Source organism: Staurois parvus, unplaced genomic scaffold (assembly GCF_062004578.1).
Source record: "Staurois parvus isolate SC_StPar_1 unplaced genomic scaffold, SC_StPar_1.0 ptg000048l, whole genome shotgun sequence".
In the NCBI taxonomy this organism is placed as follows: Eukaryota; Metazoa; Chordata; class Amphibia; order Anura; family Ranidae; genus Staurois; species Staurois parvus.
The window spans coordinates 15,005,371-15,029,789 of NW_028317844.1; the positions used below are offsets into that span (position 1 = coordinate 15,005,371).

Consider the following 24,419-nt stretch of genomic DNA (forward strand, 5'->3'; position numbering starts at 1 on the left):
CACCTTTTACCGTATTTTAATATTTTTAGCGCTGCACACCCTTGTTTATATTATTTGTTAATCTTTGTAAACATCTGGATACTTTGCCTCTCAGGTACTTAAGTGCAGAGAGTGATATTGCAGGGATATAAACACTTTTAATTCCCTTTTAGGTTCCGCAAATCTTTCATGTACCACCACAAAGATTAGTAGATTTCCATCTTGCTCTTTTGGGTCTTCTGGACCAGGGTGTCCTTACCTGCCATTCCTGTGGTAGTAAAGTTTCAGGAGTTGTACTTTAACTCGATCACTGTTCTTTTTCCCAGTGGGAACAAGTGCTTCATTTAGGGTCTGTAAGCCATAAAATTTAAATGGTATCCACCAGATCTACTTTTGCTTCCCTTCTCCAGTGTAACCTTCTGACTTCATTGGACAGCTAGGATGCATTTGCACAGATTCCCTACTTTCCAGAGATCTGAATTTTCCATCTCATCTCTTCACCCTGAGTGTTCACCAGGGTGCTGGTCCCAGTGTTAGTCCTATTGAGTTTTCATGGCATTCCTATTGTAGGATACTTACTATTTAGAATAGGTGACCTTTTGAGGGAACAGTCGAGAAGGCTCTGTTGGGCAACATCTCATTTATCCAGATGTCACAATGGTTTGGTTGGATGTGAACCTTCATAAATTGGGACTGAAAATGTCTCATATTCTAGTTCTCCATGCTGCAAGTTGTCTGCCTTTTAGCTTTTGCATGAGAATATTGGATCAGTGGCTAGCCCTCTTCAAGACAACACCCCAAACTATTTCAGTACTGCACTTTTGTCTTTGGACAAGTTGGCCAAGTCCTGAGCAGACTGATTTTGTTTCCCTCTGAGTCCCGGGTAGTTTTTGGTCTGATGGATCAGTTTTCCAACTCTGGAATCAGCAAATTCCATTTTTCCCACATTTTATAAGATCCTGTGATTGGATGCCAGCCTGTTGGGAGGGAGGTGGCATGAACACCTTCTTGCTCCAGGGGTCTTTATTGTTGAAGAATTCTTGTCTCCTGGTTTACATCTTAGTGTTTCAGTACATGTGGTTGTTTCTGCATTGCAGGATTATCTCCATGAAAGGTAACCTGGATCCAGTTGAACAACGCCATGTTGTGGCATACCTCAACCATCAAGGAAGAACAAGAGGTCTTGCTGCGACAAGGGAGGTAGCACGGATCCTGGTCTGAGCAGAACTTCCAGTCTTGTTTGCCATGTTCATCCTCAACCTGGGATAGTAGGCCATACTTTGCAAGTAGAGAGTGCTGGATGCAGACCTCCTGATATCCTGGTACACCTGCACACTGAGCATGTTTGTCTGCAGGTGCAGGAATCCTCTAGTGCTAGGAGTGGATGCTCTAGTGACTTCATGGGATCTATACATCAGATTCTAGGCCTTTCCACCTCTTCCTCAAATGCCTTCTAGTGATCCTCTGTGATCCGGATTGACCCAAGTCATTGTACTTTGATAACAAGGATGAGGCTGCTGAGTGTTGCTCTGTTGTCTCCCATAGATGGATTAGGAGTGTCAGGATCATCTCAAAATCGTGATTCTTATGAAATGTGAAATCTTGTGACGCTTGACGATTTGAAGGCTTTTCTAGCAAGGTCTATCATGGGACGTTGTCCTGGAGATTTCTTCTCTGCTGATAGGTTGGGCTAGAGTTTGGGTCTCAGCACTATAAAGTCTGGATTTATTTCCTTTTTCTTTTTGCTAAGAATGTTAACCTCCAATTCTTTGCTTAAGACCTTGTATACATGTACTTTCCCCCATTTATCCCTTTTAACTCCTTGAGATCAAAATTTGGTTCTCTGTTTCATTGGGCGAGTGGAAGCCAGTGGAGGGATTGGCAGAGAGGGGTAGCAGACACTGAACGGTTAGAAAGGTGGATGAGCCTGGCAGCAGCATTCATGATGGACTGGAGGGGGGATAGCCTATGTAAAGGTAAGCCAATGAGGAGGGAGTTGCAGTAGTCGAGGCGAGAGATAACCAGGGAGTAAATTAGGAGCTTTGTAGTATCATTGGTTAAAAAGGGGCATATTCTGGAGATGTTGCAGAGGGTGATGCGGCATGATTTGACCAAAATCATGAGAAATTAGGGGCAGAGGCACGTAGGGGGAGGAAATATTATGAGCTCAGTTTTGGATAGAGTGAGTTTTAGGAAGTGGTGTGACATCCAGTATGATATGTCTGTTAGTAAATTGATGATACGTGAGGAAACTGATGGGGTGAGCTGAGAAGTAGAGAGATTTGTGTGTCATCAGCATAGAAATGGTATTGGAAACCATGAGAAACTATCAGATGACCCAAGGAAGAAGTGTAAATTGAGAATAGGAGAGGTCCAAGGGCAGAACCTTGGGGGACCCTGACAGTAAGAGGAGTAGGAGAGGAGGAAGTAGAAATGTAAGTGACACTGAAGGTGCGGTGAGATAGGTAAGATTCGAACCATTGGGGAGAGCACAGTCGCAGAGACCAAGTTAATAGAGTTTTTTGAGGAGGGGGTGGTCAACTATGTCAAAGGCAGCAGAGAGGTCCAAGAGTAAGAGTACGGAATAGTGACCTTTGGTTTTAGCGGTTAGTAAGTAGTTTGTGAGTTTTAGGAGAGCAGTTACTGTGCAGTGTTGTGGGCGAAATCCAGACTGAAGGGGATTGAGAATGCTATTCTCAATGAGGTGGCGGGTTGTAGACTAGACGTTCAAGGAGGTTGGAGGCAAAAGGGAGTAAGGAGATGGGTCTTGGGTTGCTAAGATTGGTGGGATCCAGTGAGGCCTTTTTAAGTATGGGGGTGACTAGCTCATGTTTTAGAGAGTTGGGGAAGATGCCAGTAGAAAGGGAGAGATTGAAGATATGACTTAAGAGTGAAGGATAGAGCCAGAGGGTGACTATAGTATTTGTGAGAGAACAGGGTCCATGGAGACAGGTGGTTAGATGGGCTTTAGAAAAAATGTTACCAACCTCCTCTTTAGTAGCTGGGTTAAACAAGGGAAGTATAGATTGTGCAGGTGAACAAGGAGTGTAGGGTGAGGGAGATATGAGTACAGTGGAGATCTCATCATAAATTGTATCAATCTTATTTTTTTAAGTGATTAGCGATCTCCTGGGCAGTAAGTAAGTTGGTGGGTGGAGGTAAAGAAGGATGAAATAGAGAGTTAAAGGTAGAAAAGAGTTGATGGGGATTGCGTGAGAGGGTGTTAATGAGTGATAAAATAGGTCTGTTTGGCAGTGTGGAGACAGGAATTGTATTTTTGAAGGGCAGATTTATATTGGTCAAAGTCTTGCAGGGTCTTAGTCTTACGCAATAAACTCTCAAGAGCACGGCTACGTTTTTTTAGGCATCTGGTATTGTCTGTTTGCCAGGGCTGTATCTGTCGAGGCCTAATTCTGTGTCTAGTGAGGGGGGCCAATGTGTCCACAGTGGATGACAGTGAACTGTTGTAGGCTGAAGTGGCCAGGTTGGGGCAGGACAGGGCTGAGATTTTGTTATAGAGACAATCTGTTGCGGAAAAAAGAAGAGAAGGGTCAAGATAGTGAAGGTTCCTACGGGTAACTTCGGTAGTTGGAAGACATGGAGGAGAAAGCAAAAGAGAGCGTGAAGCTAATAGGGGAGTGATCAGAGAGGTAAAGGAGAGTTGGTGAGGTTGCAAGGAGTGCATAGGTAGGAAAACACAAGGTCGAGGTAGTTACCATTAGTGTGAGTAGAAGCATGTGTCCATTGTTTTAGGTCAAAAGAAGTGGTTAGGCTCAGAAGTTTAGAAGTAGCAATAGTGTTAAGATTACCAGATATGATAGTGGTAATTTCAGGAGAGAAAGTAAGGCAGCCAGGCAGAGAAGTCATCAAGGAAGCTTGATACCGGTCCAAGAGGCTGACAGATCACAGCAATTTTTGAAACTGCAGAGAATATACGAATACAGTGAACTTCAATTGTATGAACTAAGGTGTCATTTTTAAAGGCCACTTAAAGTGGACCTTTTTACCAAAACAGTAAAATACATGTTGCATGCACCTCTGCGTGCTGGTCCCAAATCATTTGAAAATTATCTGTTTAATCAAAGAATAATTATGCTGCTCACAATTAATTGGATCCCATTTTTTATTTTTTCGGGCACTGGTGACATTGCCCTGGATGCACAGCTGCCCCTTGGGAAGGCTTGTCATCAGTGATTTCCAAGGAGTTTTCATAGTTGATCTCAGTGAGATCTCAGTAGAAAGGGAGGCTGCTTGGCACAGAATTCGGATGTTTGCAGTGATCAGGGTAGTAGCTTCAACTACTACACTGATTGTCACCTTTTTAACAGCAGTCCATCAGGTATGAGATATTCATACTTACATTGGTCCAAGCTGGACCAATATAACTACACAAGAAAGGTCATACTTAGACTTCAGCTTTAAGCTTCTTGTATATTAGAAACTGGAATCAAAATTTGGTTTTATCACTGCATATGTTGTCCAAGTGCTTCACCATGCCCTCCGAATCCTTAGAATAATATTATTCCAATAACGTGTTGTACCTCATTTTAAATAATTAGTTAACATGCATTCTGTGATATTGTTTACTGATAGTTGATTATCATTCTTTATATACAAGTGGTCTGTACATACTGCACTAGACATACATAGTCAACATTTAAATAACACGTTTATAGCAGTGCCACCCAAAGCCTGTTTTTAGGTACTACTACTTACATTTAAGCTGAAGATTTTTCTTTTCACATAAACTGAAGAAAGCTTGTAAGCATACATACAGATCAGGAGTTCTGGCTTTCCTTACTTGTTCTAGGTCAGTGATTCAGAATATTGATGTCACAGACATTCTTGTAGCTAGCACTTTTGTTCATGTACATTAGCATATTTGTCATATTTGTCTCAATACATGCTCCCATACAAAATGACTATGCCAGCTGCATTTTATTCACTGAATGATTAGCTATGGTGTTAAAGGTTGTGCATATATACAGAATATATTTTAGGATAGCTTAGCTTTTTATTTAGGTTAAATAATATATACTGTGCATGTGTTTGCTCATATAGGTCACATATTAACATTGCATTAACTTTAACATAGCATTCATTTATAACTTTTTTACTTCTAGAGGATAAACAAGGTAGTGTGTATACAAATGCCAGAAAACAGCTTTTGATTTCTGCATTACCAGCCATTCTTATTCTGCACTTGAAAAGATTCTGCCAGGTAAGTTGCATCACCTTGTTATAGGAAAAATGTGTTATCTTAATGTTTGTTATTAAAGTGTATGTGTGGCCTAAATAGTTTTTTCTCTTTCGTTCATTGGAAGACACCACTCTGCTTTAGATAATCACAGACTTGGGTATATTGCCCTCTGTAGGAGTAAGACAGTAGATGCACTTACAAAATAATAAAAAATGATAAATAAAAGACAGCCCAGAGGATGACCTCTTCTAGTGACCAAAACCCCATCAGCTGTGGACAACTCAAATATTAGCATAGTGCAGACTTTCTTCACCTTTTTACCATGGAGGAAGCCTTGAAAAAAAAATTCAGGTCTCTGGGCACCCCTGAAATGATTTTCAAATCTTCACGTCACAGTATGTTACCGAAATCAGTAAGCCGTTAATACAATAATAAAATAATAAAATTCACTTTTTGAAGTTTTTTTTCTTTAATATAAAATTGCAGATTATATAAACCGAAAAAAAGGCGTCTTGCATGTACAATATCAAGAAAACAACAAATCAGCAGACAAAAAATTAGGGTTGCACTTGTACTCATGCAAATGCTCCCGAGACCAAAATCAATACCTTTGCGGTGTGATTTGAACCCATACAAAATGAATGGGCTAAAATCACACTGCAAAGGATAGCATGTGATTTGAATAGGAATGCGGTGTGATTCCTTTCCAAAATGCATGTGGTTTCCCGCAAAACTCCTGTGTGAGCCTAGGCTTGTCATTGTAACTTTGAGCCTGAGTTCACACAGGAGCAGTGCAGGAAACCTCGCTACATGATTAGTTCCACCAGTTTCGGCTTTCAGTTCCACTATGGACATCAACTGCTGCAGCTTTGGCTCCTACTGCCTCTTGCCTCTCCCATGGCTGTTTTATTTTGCTCATAACTATTTTTGTAGGTAAGATAATTTGTTTAAGCTACTGGTCATCTAAGAAATTAGTTAAAGCTGAACTCCAGGTACAAAAAATTTCACTCAAATAAAATCATTAAAAGCCACAAAGGATAAAATTCCACTTTGTCTGTAGTAGTTGCATTTACAAACCCAGTTATTACTTTGTAAGCATCATCACTACTGCAAATAGCCTGTGCATAGAACAAGGCTGTGGGAGGGTCCAGGCAGGCCCAACCACTACAGGCTGCCTATAGAAAACTAGAGGAGCACAAGCAGAGAGAGCAGCAGTGTCTGATCTTTATAACCGGAAGCTCCAGGACAGAGGTAAAGAACAGGAGTTGTTTCATGCTAGCTTACTACACAGATCTTGAAAAATTATACAAAGCACACCAGGATTTTCAGTCCCAAATACATATGTAGCTCTACCCCCTTGAGGGCCACAGGATTTTTGCTGGGTCCCCCTAAGCTCTGAACAGCCAGGAAACACACATTTTCAGAACTTTCTCCCAGAGTCTGTAAAACAGTCCTTGAGATTGGTTTTGTTGTTTTTACTAGGGGTTAACAACTTGGATGGGGTATATGGGATGCCCTAGGAACTGTAAAACTTTGAGGACAACTTCTTAGCAAAAATGAGCAAGAATCAGCAAGAGTGTTAGTAAGGAGTACTGAGTCCCCTTTGCTGAGCCTCCTCAGACCCCAGGTGAAATTTTCCTCCTCTACTCGACCGTGTTGAGGGTGTCCCTGGGCAAGGGAATCCAAGAACTACAGTGACAATGTCAGGGAATGAGAAGATCGCCGCGGCGATCAAATCTGCACATGTGTAGAATCCTGACAAAACATACAGGAAGGCGGGCACTAGGACCCAGGCGCGCCTGTCACCAATGACGGCGCCGGGCAAGCACTAGGACCCAGGAGCACCTGTCAGGAGTCGGGCGGGCTATTTAAACCCGGCTCTTGCAATGCTCAATTGCCGTATGGTCTTATCTGTGTTCTGATCCCTGGCTTGTCTGACCATTCTCCTGCTTCACCCTGCACGTTCTGACCTCCTGTTGACAAACCCGGCCTGCCCGACGCTGCTCTAGTTACCTCCTCACATCAGACTCTTACCCGATATACACCTTCTACGGTGCCTCTACCACAGCTGGGTGAACCCAGGGGCCGCGACCTGGTCTCGGCCTGCTCCAAGTCCATCCCGACCATCAGGGGCCCTGGTGAACAAGCAGGTTGGAGCTTAGATTCCGCGCCTTGGGGTATTCCGGTCTGTGGAGTGCTAGAGTGGCCAGGTTCCCTCAAACATGCAAATCCAGGCCTCCTCCCCTCCTTGGCCCCTCTTCTAGAAAGTGCCAGAGCTTTCTAGGTGGGTGGGAGGGCTCCAGAAGCCCTGACCTGTCCAACAAGCTTCTGCCTCACAGGCAAAAAGAAAAAAATACTATCCAGCTAGAGGGTGCTACACACGTCTCTTACATTTATGATCAACCTCAGTTTTTAAAGCTTTTCAGAAACTGTACAAAAAAAGTCAAACTGATAGATAAACAATACAATGGTAGGGAATACAACAAAAAGGGACTAAGGGAGGGCGAGGGAAGGGGGGAGAAGAAGGGTAGGCAATAGAACATGGGGCAATAATAAACAATAACAGTCTGGCACTGAGTACCTCCAATTGCAGACCCAAGAGGGAAGTGCAAATAGTCTTGTTGTACAAACTATATCAAGCCACCGAAGGGTACAGATAAGAAAAACTAAAAGAACCACAAAAAAAGCACAAACCCTAAGGGACGATGTACCATACAGACCAATTGAGATCACCCTGAAAAAAAAGGAAAGGAGCAATGGAACCCACCACAGCAATCAACGTCTCTTACATTTAGACAATATTTGCACACTGGAAGATAAGAAGAACCACAAATGTTGACTATTTTACCTAAACATATTCTGATTAATCTCTTGGTTTTTTTTTAAGTGATTTAGTAAAGACTGTGTATATAAAGCATAGTATAGTATAGCATTTTGTGGGTCTAGAATAACAGTGCCTCTGGCTTGAATTGAAATAGAACCACATCATTACTATATATTTGTATCTATCTCAAAATATAGACTGTAGAAAAAAAATGTTTACGGGTTTAAATGTAAATAGTAATGTGTATTGCAAAAACATAAAACTTTCAGTTAAGCTGACCTTGACATGAAAATCATTCACATATATTTTGTTTCAGAATGGGCTAACACTGCGCAAAATTAATAGGCATGTGGACTTTCCCTTAATTTTAGACCTGGCACCCTTTTGTGCTGCAACTTGCAAGGTATAGTAAAATGGAGTAATAAAGTGGGTAAGACTCATACAGTGTATGTTTACAGCTCAAAACAATGTCATTTTACAATACAATAATCTACAATGTATTCTTGCGTATCAAGACTTTATTGGAGGACTGAAATGTGTTCCTTATATCAGAGTTCCACTAAGGGCAATTTCAAATATTTTGATATTTAAATGCTTGTCAAGAAATAGCTAAGACGTTAACCTGTCAGGTACCTATAAGGTACCAAAAAACATAGAGGGAGATCTACTAAAACTGGAGCATGCAGAATGTAGTGCACATGTGCAAAGTAATCAATCAGCTTTTAGGTTTTATTGTGAAAGCTTAAAGAGGGGTTCCAGACTCCCCATAAAAAATTTAAAGTCAGCAGCTACAAATACTGTAGCTGTTGACTTTTAATATAAGTACACTTACCTGTCAAGGGGTCCAGTGCCGTCGTCCCCCGGGGTAGTTTTTCACTAACCTCCGTGGTTCCCAGTGCCGGCATTGCAAGTAAGGGAAACCGGAAGGGAAGCTTTGCAGCTTCAAAGCCGGTTTCCTACTGCGCATGTGTGAGTCACGCTGCGCTTTGTGATTGGTCCCGTAGTCTTCTGGGATCTGTGGAGTGTCCCAGAAGACTGTGGGAGGAAGGACATGGGCCGAACTCCTGACTCAGTGCGCTGCTGCAAAGTGAGCCGGAAGTGGGGGCGGGTACCTGTCAAAACCAGGTACCCACTCCCCCCAAAAAGTGCCAAATGTGGCAGTGGAGGGTATAAACAAGCGGAGCTTCCCCTTTTGGTTGGAGCTCCACTTGAATTGAACAAGCTGAAGTTAGAAGCTGATTGGTTACTTCGCACAGCTGCACCAGACTCTGTGTGCTCCACTTTCAGTAAATCTCCCCTATAGTGTAGATATTAAATCTGAAATCAGTCAACTGATTTTGGGCCACCAAATGAACAGACATTTATCTTTTTCTAAATACTACTGTTCCTCTCAACAAAACGCCTTACTTCCCTGGCCAGAGGCATTCTAACTCCACTGACATAAATTTGTGTTCTTGGCTGAACTGATCATAGATCATTTTGGAGCACTTGGCATATACAGTAGATTGCATGAAGGGTAGTGACATTGTGTATGACTAACTTGCATGGGTGGTAGGATGATAGTGTAAGGCTACCCTCTAAAGTCTTTGGTTGACCTTAATAAATGAATATCTTGAAAGTCTAACTGCAATATTGTTCATCCATGAGTTTCTGAGCTACTTACTGAGGGTGAAAATCATAAAAAACTGCACAATTAGGCCTCAGTCATCTATTGTTGATTAAAGTTATCCCTACAATATGTCAAACTATGGCTGGCTAAATGCCTGGTTTTGCATGAGAGGAAGCAACTGCCCTAGATCAACACCAACCTCCTTTAATGGCACTGACTATTTGAATTAGCCATGATATACGTTTACCACAGAATTTCTTTTCTTCTTTTTTTAATTAGGTTTTGAAGGAAATGTAGTTGTTTTTTGTAACTGATAAACCAGATAACTGTAATAGCTGATGTGAAATAAACTCTCGTAATGATGGATTTTCCTTCTGTTTCCTTTCTGTTTGAACATAAGAAGAATGTTTTAGAAGAGAAAAGCGTTCTGTACAGTCTCTATGGAATAGTGGAGCACAGTGGATCTATGAAAGGAGGACACTATGTAGCATATGTCAAGATCCGAATGCCTTCTAAAGGACCAGGTGAAAATATCATATTATTAATAGGCTTTCACATTTACTGGTAGGTAAAGAAAAATGTGCATTTCATATTTTTTTTTTCCATAGGAGCCTGTAAAGCACTGCACCCGTGATCAGCAGATCTCGGGTGCAATATAAGGCTTCTGCAGACTCTCAGTACACTGTCTGCCCGTACCTCCCTTACGGGCAGGCAGTTACTGAAGTGAAGGAAGATCAATGAAGATCAATGAACTATGAGAGCACTCACCAACACCTTTGCATGGCAACCAATTAATTTATTGAGAACTACAATCTGTCTGCCACAATGGCAGCCGGTACCTGAAGTTATTTTATTCACAGAACTCCACAGCTGCACTGTATTTGAATTGTGACAGTAGATGGAGGAAAAAGATTCTACTGCCCACTGTCACAATAGGGGATCAGGCTGGGGTGGTGCTTTAGTAGCATGTTACAGGTGCTTTAGTAGCATGTTACACCTTGAATATAGGTGTAACATGTTACTAAAGGTAAATTTATCTTTTAATTAGCAACATATTTGGCCCAGATTTGTCCTTGACAGGAAAGTTGTATGCACTGTGAATTTCTTTTAAATACACCCCATAGTCTAGTCCTTAAAGCAAGATAAGGATCTTCTTTGTTGTAAATAGTACAGGCACATATCTTGCATTATTATAGAAGCCAAGGTTTTGGCTGAAGTGTTCACTGCTCAATAATGTTTTAAAAGGTGTAATCAGCAATGGTTATTGTGCAGGGTTTTTCAATTATAAAAAATGATATGACTTACACTGTGATGCAGGAAATAGAATGGTATCTTTGGGCACTAAGGTATTTGACATGTAGAATGGCTTTGCCTGTCGACACTTCTTAAAAAAGAAGCATGGACTTATAAAAAAAAAACATTTATACTCACCTAGATGGTTGCAGCATCAATCCAGCGCTACATCTGTCCCCCGCTGGCTTTGCAGTGAGAACTAAGTGATCAAAGGCTGCTGATTTCTCAGTTCTTTCCTCTGCTCTGAGCAGAGAGCCGTAACTATCAGTCACTAGCTCTCTGCTCTGCCACTCCAGTGCTCACCGGAGTGCGGGGGGTGGGAGCGGCTGGCTCAGGCTCTCAGCAGATTGCTTTGAGGGATATGGTCAGGATCTTTCCAGAGCCTGAAGCGGCTGAGTGACGTCAGCTAACAGCTGGCAAAACGGGTCACAGGAGTACAGAACAAACTGCACTCCTGTGACCTACAGAAGTATAGCCAAAAAAGTTTTGGCTATACTTCTCCTTTTAAAAATTTCAGATTTGGCAGAACATTTAGACTAGACTAAAGTAAAGCTCAAGTTACTGCATGTAGTCTAAACAAGTGCCAAATTCAAGTATTATGTGATGCACAAGCCTCATAAAGTAAACAAGAAACGTCTTTTACCTTTACTGAATAAGGCAGATCCTGTTTCATTTGTATCTCACATGCTTCCTCTCCAAGACACTGCAACTCACAGTGGGAAGCAGTGCTGTCAATCCAGAAATCAGGCAGGACTTGGTATGGCCAGATGCTGACTGACAGGCCACAGGCTTGTGAATCAGCAGTGACAATGCTGAAAGTTATGCCCCCTGCAACATCTTCTCATCTTACTATAGAGTGGCACCTGTGTTCTGCGTTTAGGATCAGTGCAGCATCTTTGCCACACAGTACAGTAAGCTGTATTAGGTGAATTTCACTGGCAGGTATTTGTAGGACTTTTGTAGGGGGACTAAAAGAAACTGTAGGTGCAGATGCACTAATAATTAAATGCTGAAGAACATACCTTTTAATGAAAGGCCATAATTGTAATTTGAGTTCCAATAAACTAACCCATGCTGTAAAACCAGAGTTAGTATTTGGATTTCATCTCCTTTTGCTCTGGGGGAACATATTGTTGCTGCATCCTATATTCCCTCCACTGTGCTCTACTAAGAGAGGTGTTGCCAGGTATTATTGGATCTTCCCTATGTTCTGGAGGAAATGGTTTCCATGTATGCTGACAATATTTTGGTATACATGGCAAACCTCATGGTGTCTTTTCCTATCTGGCTCTATATAAAAGAGGAACTTGATGATTGTTCAGGATTTCAAATAAATTGGCAAAAGTTAATTATTTTACCTGTAAACCATGATCAAATAAAGGGACAATTACATTGAAAGGCTGATCTATAACCATAAACATGAATCCATGGAAATCAACAGTCTTTTAAATGACTTTACACTATTGGGGACAGGTAGGGTTTGCTTTAAATTATTTTTTGAGATTGGTAAAAGGTTTAATTTTGTTCTTGGTTTAATAAAATCATAAAATGGTCCTTTCAGATGTGCTGTGAGTACACTTGTACCTATACCTTCAATAGAGAGCTGAAGTGTCCCATTACCAATGCCATCCATAACTATGAAGCAAACCAGTTTGGAACTTACTGTATCATTGAAGTTATAGGAAAAAATGTAGGCAAATTAATTCTATTTACAAGAATAAAGGTCAGGTGGAGCAGATGGAAGTTCAGGGTTTATAGAACTGAGTACTAGGAAATAAATATACACTATTACTTAGTACACACAATGAGAAAATCAGGCCAAAAACTCTTTCAGAGTGATCGTCCAATAATCTGATTGTTAGTGCAGAGTTTTCAAAAGTCGATTATTACTGTTAATGTGGAAATACCCCAGGGAACATGACAAAAGTTTTACTCATAAGACAACAGAACAAATGACTTTCCTGTAATTAGTACAGTATTTGTACAACAAAAATCGAGTGACCAAGATCGCGCATGCTCAGAAACTAAAGAATGCATTACAATACAATAGATTCAATCACTTCACAAAGTTAAGAATATAAAACATCAAAACAGCACCAATAAAAATAAAATCAATATTCAGTTAAGAATTTATACCAAAAAAAACTTAACATAAAAATTCAAAAAAATATAAAATATATCAAATAAATTAGTCCCACTCTAAATCAATAAGGTGAATTTGACCCGTGTTGACACCGTATTAGTGCTCAAATAACATACTGCACTCACCAGATAATGGTGAAAAAAAAGCCTTTTTAGGGTTTTTTTGGGATCCTAGACCCAGTCAATAAGCCTCCAATCACCGGATTTAACATGGACTTCCCCCACTCCAGGTAAGGATATAAACCAGCCTCCAACCTCCAGGATCAACAGAAACCACTTGCCAAAAAAGAGTATGATTGATGCAGAGAAAAAGAATATATATATATATATATATATATATATATATATATATAGTGTAGTACTACATAAAGTTGTATTCTGTCTTACAAGGATTTTCGTAACTTTAGTAACCTATTCATTTTCAAATTGAGACTAGCATGCAAAAAAAAAGCCAATAATTCATCCCATATTCTCATCGTGTATACTAGGCATAAGTATAGAGATAGATATGTCAGCGCAGGGCATGTCAGATGCTGATTGGCTGCTTTCAGGTTACACAAAGTTCTCACTTAGGACACTCTGCTAATATAGGCCAGATGCTATATGTAGTGATATACTGTATATGTAATAGTAACATTAGGTCATTGTTTTAATACTCACTTCTTTGTTTGCTTTACAGAACTGAAAGATGGAGCAACATCTTCTTCCAGTCAATGGGTGTATATTAGTGATACACACATACAGATGGTGGATGAATCCAGGGTGCTAGCTGCTCAAGCTTACCTTTTATTTTATGAAAGACTGTAGTGAAAGTTCCTTTGAACTTTGTTCTAAAACATATTTTTCACTCAAATGTCTTTTCAAGGATTTGCTAAAGAAAGGGAAATTGAGGACAATCTGCTGCTCTACCTGTGTTTGAGATATGACACAGAGTAATTAGTTTTCAGTTAATGCTTTTTTTCTTGACAGGGTACAGTGCCAATGTATCCCTTTGTAATAAAAAATAATCTGGAGTGCTGTGGCCAGAAATACTGTTAGAGCTACTGTGTTTCTGGTTTCAAGTTTAACCACTCAAATCGCAGCTTAAGTTCATATCACCCTTCTCTTAGCCAGCTCACTCCCACTCATGTCACTCCTCTTCTGACTACCTTACTCTCGTTCATATCACCCCATATCAGGCCAGCTCACTACCACTGGTATCACCGTCCTCCTAATCTGCTCCATCTGTGCACCACCAACTTTGCCAATGCACCCTTAATTCAAATAAAATTATGTACAAAAAGGCTTAAATAAAGGTAAAACCAAATCGTAATGCCAGTTATAGCATGTTACCATGGAAATGCAAGTACAGCAGAACTTGCTGGAATGCTGATGAAGTACATATGTGGCTGATGGCATTAAAGGGGGGCATAACAGATACTATACTAGCAAGCATAGCTTCTTATGTGTATATTACTTGTGAAAATTCAATAACTTATAATTTCCTGGGGTATGCTTATGATTACATCTAGTGGACAGAGTGCTCATAATCACAGTCTGTTGGAACATCTGCCTACGATCATGTCCAATCCCGCATTCTCCTATGGAGAAGAGTCAAGTATCAAATAGCTAGACATGTATTGCTGTTATTGCTGAGTCTCAGTGCGCTAATATCTTGCTAGAAGATGTGCCAGTATCTCCCTGCCTACCATGTTTAGTGGAGAGCTCCTAGAGACCTTTTCAGGGAGGTCAAATGACCTTCCTAAAAATACACATTACTCCTGAGGCTCTCAGTCTAAACCTTATGACATTTGGCCCTAGCAAATACAGTTGTGCATAATAAAGGAAATATTGTTTTAAAAATCATTTGTGTCCAAGTGCCCTCTAGGTAACAAACAACTGTGGGAATAGAGTTCTAGTATTATTTAGTAGGGTCTTTAGGTAGTGGGCTAGGGGATTTATCTTTTTGGGCTTCCTCTTTACGGTCATATACAATATTATTACATCATGCATTTAATTTGGCCAGTAAATCAGTTCATTTTTTCAGGTTTGCATTTTTCAATATTAAAACACTATTTATGAGCACAGTGAGGAGAATTTATCAAAACTGGAGTAGTCAGACTCTGGAGCAGCCGTGCATGGCAACCAATAAACTTCTATCTTTAATTTTTAAATGTTAACTGAACTTGCTAAAGATACAAGTTAATTGGTTGCCATGCAAAGCTGCTCCAGATTTTGATAAATCCCTTTAATGTATTAAAACATTAAATATAGTGACACTGGCAAAATAATAATAGTTGGAGAAGCACAGTTCCAAAGAATGGATAAAGTATAAGCTGAAGACTACAGGCTGCAGGTATTTAAGTACAGTCTCCTCTCCAGTAAGAGCAGCAAACCAAATCGCCTAAGACTAGCATTTAAAAGTGCTTTGCTTTAAGCTGGGTATATATTATACAGTCCTTTAGATCTACCAACAACTAATAGTGCAAGAGCTTGTCTGGTTGGATGCAATTTGAATGTATTGTTTCGGTATGTCCTTATATTAAATGGTTTTGGTAAAACTAAAGGAGATCTTACAGGGATTGAACAATATGATGGTATAGTGCAACCTTTCTCAACCAGGGTACCTTGAGATTTCTTAGGAGTGCCTTGGCAAAATGTCTAAAAATTGACCGAAACTTGTATACAAGCCAGCGGGTGGAACAAGCCTGCCTTTTAGTTACACATAGCCACATATTTTCATTGTGCACCATTACAACCTCCTAGCCACCAGCATCCTGACAACCAATGACATCATCAGTTGATAAGGAGGATGTCAGCTGCCTGCACAGCATCCTAGTTTGACCCTCCTCTGCCCTCTCCTTCAGTGCTAAGGTCACATTAGCTCAGTGATGGATTAAAACTGAGGGAGAAGAGAAACATTGGAATACTACTCAGTACCAGTGTGCAAAAGTGTATTTGCTTTGGAAGAATAAATCACCTCTAATGTTGGGTGTCCTACATGTGTGGATGTTGTTGCGTTATATAAAACTATTAGAATAGTTTTTCACATTTTAGAATGGGGTGCCCATTTAAAATTATGGACAGTCTTGAGGCACCCCATTTTAGAATGGGGTGCCTCAAGACTGTCCATAATTTTAAAGGGTGCCTCGGGACTGTCCATAATATTAAAGGGTGCCTTGACTGAAAAAAGGTTGAGAAACACTGGTATAATGTATGGCCAGCTTTACATGATTTCACATTGTAGATATACAGCAACAGCATAAAGCTCTATGCAGAGGAAGTGTACTGTTGTTTTTTCAGAAAGAATTTAAGGCAGAAAGTACATTTTCGGGGTTCTGTTTAGGCACAATACATTTCTGGATTTTCTCTATAAGAAAGCAGATATTTACTTTTTGAGGTTAAGTCCACTTTATTCTGAATTGCACAGGCTATTTTATGTTATTACTATTGTTTATGCTTCCAGACATTTTATTCAGCCTGAGTTCATTATTAATTTGCTTCTGTACCCTGCAAAGTACTCCTGTTATTTATTTTTATTATTTCTACTTAGTTTTTTTTGTACCCTATACATGCCAACAATATATTGATGATATACATATATGGTAGTGTTTTATTTGCTATAATTTATTGATTCATAAGATGAGACAATTAACGCAAACAGCCAGTATCTGTACTGAGTTGTGACTTTTTGCTTATGTATATCAGTGCTGTTTGCTTTTAAAGTGTGCAGGTCCTGTGTGTTGTGTTCTTTTGGAACCACGTGTTATTTTTTAAACAAAAAGGAATTCTATTTTAATTTTGCATGAAGTTGTGCCAAAGTATCCAACACAAGCAATGATTGTAAGAGCGATACATTTTAATTTCTTAGTGTTTGAGCTAAAATCATTTCATTCTTTGGAATACTAGGAATACACTGTCAACAATCAGCAACATAATTTGTAATTTTTGTACCACAAGATTTGCTTAAAATTATACAGGATTTCAGAAAACCAAAAGAGCAACATATAAAACCTATGTATGGTGATTAAACACAATTAATGTATCCTTGATCTGAAAGCCCACCTCTCGGTATGCCCCTCACTCCCTTCCCCTACATCCTTCCAGCAAGTTGTTTTAAAATCCCATTAGATTTCCTTTATACTGTATAACTCTGCTGTCTGTGTCCCTCACTGGTGCCACTTTAGGGAATCACAACCGATGTATCCAGAAGTGCAGTAGACCTTTTTCTGACAGCAAATAAAATGAAATGTCCACATCACCTAGGCACAGTGACATGGACAGCCAAAGAAGGACTCATCCTCTGCAGAACAGAAGATAAAAACATGGGAGCTGGAGCATCACATTACTATAAATAATGATTATTTGAAATATTTAGAACAGCTAAAGTTCTGTTTTAGCTAAACTGAAATCAGATTGCATTGGGCGCTTATAACATTTTTTTGGGTCACTGCATTGTTTTACTAAATGAATCCTCTACTGTACAATCAAACACAACCAGACCTGCTCTCTTTGGTGTATATGGTGGTTCTGATTACATTAGTTTATACATATCTTGCTGTTACCATTTGATGTAATTGCACATCCACTGGGGAATCCTGGATCTGCAGAATTGCATGGATGCACGCATGTATACACATAGGGGTTGATTTACTAAAGGCAAATAGACTGTATACTTTGCAAATGCAGTTTCACTAATTTTCCCCAGAGCTTAGTGGCCCAATCAGGTGCAAGGGAAAAAGAAACCAGCATTTTTGCTTGCACATGATTGGATGATGGAAATCAGCAGAACTTTACACATTCACTAAGCTCTGGGGAAAATGAGTGCAACTGCACTTGCAAAGTGCACAGTCTAATCGCTTTTGGTAAATCAACTCCATAGTTTGCTTATGCTATCTCTGGTATTACTTTTTATACAACTCTAAAGGGAAAAAAACAGTACAATAATACTGTATACAAACAATCTATACTCAATCTATCTGTTATAGAAGACTCTTTGTTACTTTTATAGCAGGAGAGATTTACTCTTGTTATAATCCATATTTCAGGGACAGCAAAAAATCAGTTGCTTTCCTGAGTACATACTGTATATTTTTTTTTACATAAAAAAGATTTGTACACTGTTTAGTCTGAAACCATTGCTAAAGTGTGTGTGTGTATATACATACATAGGTGATACAGTTTGCATCTTACAAATACTGACTAAGGCTAAGTTCACTGGATCGCAGGTGCAATGTCAGGCTCCTGCGGACACTGTGTAAGAGAGTCAGTTGACTACGTGGGCGCTGATCAGCGTGTTCTTAGTCCATTGAGAACTACAAGTCCGTGTGCCACAATGGTAGATGGGATTTGTAGTTTTTTCATTCACAGATCACTGTGCTTGAATGCTGCATTTAATTGCAACAACGGCTGCAGTTTGAAGAATCCTGTCCGCTCTCACAGTAGAAGGCGCTCCGAGGGGTGAGGGGGCTGGTGATTACCAATATGTTACACCCTAAGTATGGATGTGTCATGTTGGCAAAGGTGAACCTATCCTATAAATATTTGTTTCCACTAGTATGCACAGGTGAAAATACATAAGATTTGGGTTTTATTTACCAGAGAATGCATAAAGTTTATTCCCAAACATTGATGAATGTGCTATAAATTATATTTTTTCTTCATACTATTCTTTATGTGCCTTTGAAAATAATGACAACGTGATGTAAATAAAATATATTTAGAATATATTTACGGACTGCTTTCCTTTTTTCAAATAGGGGCACAACATCTGACTTGTGGGTGCAGGGAGTCCTAATGTGGGAGTCATTGAGATATGGACACACACTTTACCACCTTCCTTTTCAACAAAAAGCATACATCTCTGCAGCTCTGGTAGTAGTTTATTGTGTTTAAAAATATAGATAAGCAGATTAGCCACAAAATTGAGCTATTTCACCACTCTCACTCCCTGAATAACAACCATTTGAAGTGCATTGTTTTCACATAGTTTGCTGACTGTAGACTTGCATCATGAGAAGGAGCAGTAAAGCAAAGCTATGGTTGCAGGAAAGAAATTTGGTTGATTCCCCATCAACACAGACAGTGTTGACGGCGTGAGAAAGCCATCCCTGCTGGGAGAAGACAGTGGTTATTGCTAGCGGCTGTATAGCAGCTAGCGATAACCATGTAAAATCCAGCAGGCTGGTTGTTCCAAAGTTGATCGATCGATCAACTTGGGTACATTTAGCCTGCCCATACAAGGTTTGAATCTTGGCTGGTTCAGCAGGAACCAGCTGGGATTCGAACCGTTTGAGGGCGACTTTAAGCAGGAAGCAGAGTCTGCATATGTGACAGCAAATGAGGCTTACCCCATGTACATATAAAACTGAAAACTATACAGAGAAATAAGATTTTCAAAACTATCACATATTGATAATCTTTTACATCAATCTGATCTCTGTTGCAGATTCACATAGATACATTAAGAAGACTCTACATTACTGGTAAAAGTAAACCCCTAGCATTATCCTCAACTAAATTTTTTTCCTGTTAGTAACACCTTGAAAACATACTTAGACTATAGAGAAGAGGGAATTATAAATGTAACCAGTACCCATTTGCAGTTCAGGGTTGATTCTGGAATGGATCAAATGGAAACAATTATCTCTGGTAACCATCCTGACTGAGCATACAGCTGAATACAAAGATATCAGCCAATCTGTAAAATGTGCCGGCATACTGTGATTTAAGTCCAACAATGTGCATACCACCCTGTAGACTTACCGCTATAATTTAAATGTGCAGTTTTATGGAGCACCAGGAGCACAGCTATAGCTACACACTGACAGGAGAGATACAGCCTGCTTACACACAGCATCTCTTCCCATCCACTTCCCTTTGCTACCCGTTAACAGGAGCCTTGGTATTATTTGAACCCTTTCAAAAAATACCAAGTGCCCTGAGAATGGGCACGAGGACGGGAGGGGCAGCTGCTGGAGTTGAGACCAGAAGGTCCAGCATCAGAGTGCTAAAAGTATATTGATAGTTATGTTGCTGGGACTCTGTAATAATGTTAATTTTAAATTAAAGATATATCCACAAGGTGGCATACACCGATGAAGTTAACCCATAATAATCCAGAACATTTTCCAAAGTGACTGAATTCCTGGAGTTCAGTTTTAATTAACCTCCAGATCTGCATCTCTCACCAACGAAAAGCTACTGCCTTTAGCAGAATTTCACTTTCCTATATCATTAGTTGCAGGATATAGACATAGATGACTGCTGCTACCATCAAGTGATTTTACACTTGCAAACAGAACTATCAACCATATAACCCCCTCCACTCATTGCATGTCTCTGCAATAAAGAACCTGCCTGCTTGCACTTTTCAAAAGTGGGATTTTAGTTGCACTTTAGGGTCTAGGGAAGCACAAGGTGCTGCAAAGGGGGTCTGACACACGAAACACCTTGAATAAAGGTTTTTACAAGGAAATGAGAAGCCAAAGGCAAAGAATAACATCTTGTGTCCTGGGACCCTCTGCATTATGCTTTAGGGGTTTCGGCCAAGAGGAGACAACCTTCCATACATGGTGGACTTGTCCGAAAGTGAGGAGGTTCTGGATCCATACGTACAACTTTATGTATTTCCTCACTTGGGTGAATCTGGTTAAAACTCCCTGACAGACCTAACTGGGCCATCCAATAGGGGGACACCTGAGACATACAAAGAGACTCATTGCATTTATCTTTGTGGTGGGCAGAATCTCGATTGTGAGGTCCTGGAATTACCTCACAATCCCTTTTGAATTGTTAAAGGCCAAGTTTTCATGGATTATGATAAATGAATGTCTCTCGGCTCTTTTGAATGATAAATTGGCCTTTTCTGACAAAAACCTGGGATCTACTGGAATAAGTATCTTTTGAATCCCCTCTGAAATGATGTAGATGACAAATATACAAACAGGATAGGGTGTACTCTCCTTCCTTTCCCCTTCTCCTTCAGTTTTCTCTTACTTTCTTTGTTCTTTCTTTTCCCCCTATTTTTTGATGTTTTCAATGCAAGGTCATAAGGCCAATAACTACGGTTTAGTGTAAGAGTGAACACTTTGGTTATAATATTGTTTCAAATGTAATCCTCCTCCACCCACGATTCTGGAGGGATGGAGAAAATTCATGACGGTGTTCTGAAAACCCAATTGTTATATAATACAGTGTGAGAAAAATGTTTGTCCTTGAAAATACTCCATGTTTTATTACTGTATTATTGTATGCATTCAGAGAACTCTAACTGCCTTATGACTCTGTGTTGGCTTTTGTACCTTTGTTTACTGAAAAGAAATAAAAACTATTGGAAAAGAGAAGCCAAAGGCCTTTGAAAAAAGAAGGATCAGGCTGATACCTGTCCTTTCAGGATGCTAAGTGCTAGATTATGGTCAAGATCTATTTGCAGGTTGGTCAGAATGCAGGTTCTCTGGGATTGAATTGTCTGCACTCACATAAAGCGAACTTAGATTTCCAGATACAATATTAAATATTCCAAAAAGTAGCTTTTCCTGCTTTTCCTAAGGTAGGAATCGCAGACTCAGAAATCTCTCTGCCCATTAAGACCTGAGTTTCAACAGCCAATGTCTTTAAAGGCTAAGTTCACCTTTTCCAGAAAATAGCCTATGCAGTCAAGGGGCCCTAGAAGATATTGAAAATCTGTGCTGCTTTGTAACATGATCATTAGTTTTATTGTTTTACCTGTAAGCCATTTGAATCCCCTCAGAAGCCTGGCTAATAAACTCCTAGTTAGCAACCACCAGCACCCAACAGTGAGTGAGCATCCAACAGCACAGATTTCTTAATATCTACTGGGGCCCCTTGACTGCACAGGCTATTTTCTGAAAAAGGTGAACTTGGCCTATAAAGCCAGAGACTGTGAAGCAGGGTATAACAGAGGGATTTGAGATATCAGATCTGAAGAACCAGAGGTCGTCTGCAATATATCTGCGTACCTGTTTCTTCTGGGCCAGTTCAGTGCCAGGAGAATCACCGTTTTCTTCTCTTGCTCTTTTATGGAGCAGGCAAGTCAGAATGTTTTGTTGGGGGGGGAGGCATAGATTATCTTGAACTGAGTAAAGGTGATAACTAGAGCATCCAAGCCCACAGCTAAAGGATTCCTGGTTATGGATACAAACCGGTAGCTTGTTGTTTCTGGGAGCTGAGATGTCCACATCTAGAATCCCCCATTTCTAGCATATCAGATTAAAAGCATCTGGATGAAGATACCATTCCCCTTTGGTCCAATGGTGGAATGAGATATACCGACTGTCAGTTCTCCAATTCTGGGATGTGGACCACAGAAATCGATGGGCAGTGAATTTCTGTCCACAATATAATCTTGTTTATTTCCCTCAAGTCAGCTCATGCCTCCTTGATGGTTGATATCTGCCACTGTGGTGGCATTGTCTGATTGCACACCAAAATGGGTATCTCTTTAGAAGTGGGGTCTAGTGTTGAAGGGACAGCCTTTCAGCTCTGAGCTCAAGATGTTGACGGGAACGTAGTTCTCTTCTCTTGACCATGTTCCCTAAACTGTCAAGGATTGGAAAACTCCTCCCGAGCCTGGCAGACTTGAGTTTGTTGTAAGAACTTTTGAAATGTAAGGAAAGATTTTCCTAACATTTGAGTTGAAATGGTCATCCACCAGCATAAGGGCATTCTTGTTTGTGTGGCTAGGAGCATGGGTAGATTTAGGGAAAGGGCCTGTTTTTTCCATGCTGACAAAATGTTTAATTTGAGAGTTCAATAGAGAACTCTGGAGAGCAGATTAGCTGAAGTTGGTCACCCAGACAAAGGCCAGGAGCTGCTGGATTGTCTTTTGGACATTTGCTGAGAGTTGCTATGGAGATGTATCCTTCAGAAGAAGGTTGTCTAGATAGCTTGTCTCCTGGATGACCTGAGTTCTGAGAGGGAAAAGCAAGGGTGAACACATTAGAAGTGGTCATCTGCTGCTATAAAGTGTAGAAATTATTGATGAGGTGAGTAAACAGAAACTTGCAGATAGGTATCTTGGATGTCCATGGATGTTATGTGTTCCTCATGTTTCAGAAAAGCAATTACTGACCTTGCAGATTCCATACAAAACTTTGGAACCTGAAGGAATTTGTGGAGAGATTTTAAGTCCAGGACAGAATGGATAGTATCACTGAGCTTTGGTACAGTGAATAGGTTTGAGCAGAATTCCTTGAATTTGTTCTGAGATAGTACTGGTGCAATGACTCCCTGGGGCAAGAGGTGCTTTTTGGTTAATTTGAAAGAAGAAAATGATGAGGTGGCAATAGTTTTGAAAACTATCATCTACCCTTTTAGAACAACTGATTGAGCCCACAGGTCTAGAACATCTGTGACTCAGAGAGATGCAAACTGCAACAAACATCCCTCCACTCATGACCTGTTCCAGGACTTTCTACACAGAAAAGAAGAGCAAAAGGCAGTTGTTATAATTGCTCTACAACAGCACGATCCTGAAAGACAGGGTCATGTTAATTATTCATTGTCCTAGTCCAGTTAGCAGTAGGTTGACATACAGAAATAGCAGCAAGAGTTAGTTGCAGAGCTGTTTTTTGTGTTTTTTGCACACATTTAAAAAAATCATTTTAGGCCTAAAGATTGTGGACACCTTAGAGAATAAAATAGTGGTAGTTGTCACACAATACTAGTGCAAAGGTCTAGGAAACACAACATTTTAGTAAAAAATACACTAAATTTAATTTTAGAGCACACAATAAATTACCCATTTTTGGTAAAATATAAAAGATGAGGTTGTCCCAAGGAAACAGATACCCAACATGTCAAACCTTAAATTGGCATGCGCCCGTGAAATTATGTCAAAGTTCAATTTCCTATATTTCCATAGACAATACTTTAAAAGCCCCTTATAGGTCATTAGTTTTGCATTATGGAGGAGGTCTGGTGCTAGAAATATTGCTCTCACTCCAGAATGCGCATCGATATGTAGCATGTGTATGGCAATTGACATTTACTTGCATAGGTGCCCCCGATGAGTGCGTTTACATTCATACGTGCGCAAAAATGTTTTTGCTTAACTTTTTTTTTTTCATCTAATCAATAGAGAAAATGGGACTTTTTTTTCATCACCCAGGGGACAAAAGGTCTCCTATGTGATGATCTTTTGGTGACAGGTTCTCTGTAATGAGACACCCAGGGTCTAAAAGACCTGGATTTCTCCCCTGTGCTCCACTGAATCTAAAGCAATGCAGATCGCACTTAATTAGATTCTTTCTCGGCCATGATGGCTGGGGATACTGACATGGGGACCCAGAAGTGATGTTTTACATGTTTTTTCCGGGTCAGCAACAAGACGGGGAGGAGAATGGATGTGAGTCTGCTCCCTCCCCTCTACC

At 40.1% G+C, this 24,419-nt stretch overlaps 1 protein-coding gene across 6 annotated transcripts in view; it reads left to right on the forward strand.

Annotated features, from left to right (window-relative positions):
- Positions 1 to 18,755, forward strand: part of USP45 (ubiquitin specific peptidase 45) — a 214,479-nt gene extending 195,724 nt beyond the window's left edge. For 4 of the 6 annotated variants that reach the window (XM_089665202.1, XM_089665199.1, XM_089665203.1 and 1 more), the window contains 4 exons: positions 5,103 to 5,200; positions 8,320 to 8,406; positions 10,013 to 10,136; positions 13,727 to 18,755. In XM_089665202.1, the coding sequence (XP_089521328.1) occupies positions 5,103 to 5,200; positions 8,320 to 8,406; positions 10,013 to 10,136; positions 13,727 to 13,854 (437 nt within the window). In that variant the 3' untranslated portion in view covers positions 13,855 to 18,755. Of the gene's footprint in view, positions 1 to 5,102; positions 5,201 to 8,319; positions 8,413 to 10,012; positions 10,137 to 13,726 lie in introns of those variants that run through there. The other 2 variants (XM_089665201.1, XM_089665204.1) reach the window with 2 other exon arrangements.
- The last annotated feature ends 5,664 nt before the right edge of the window (positions 18,756 to 24,419 follow it).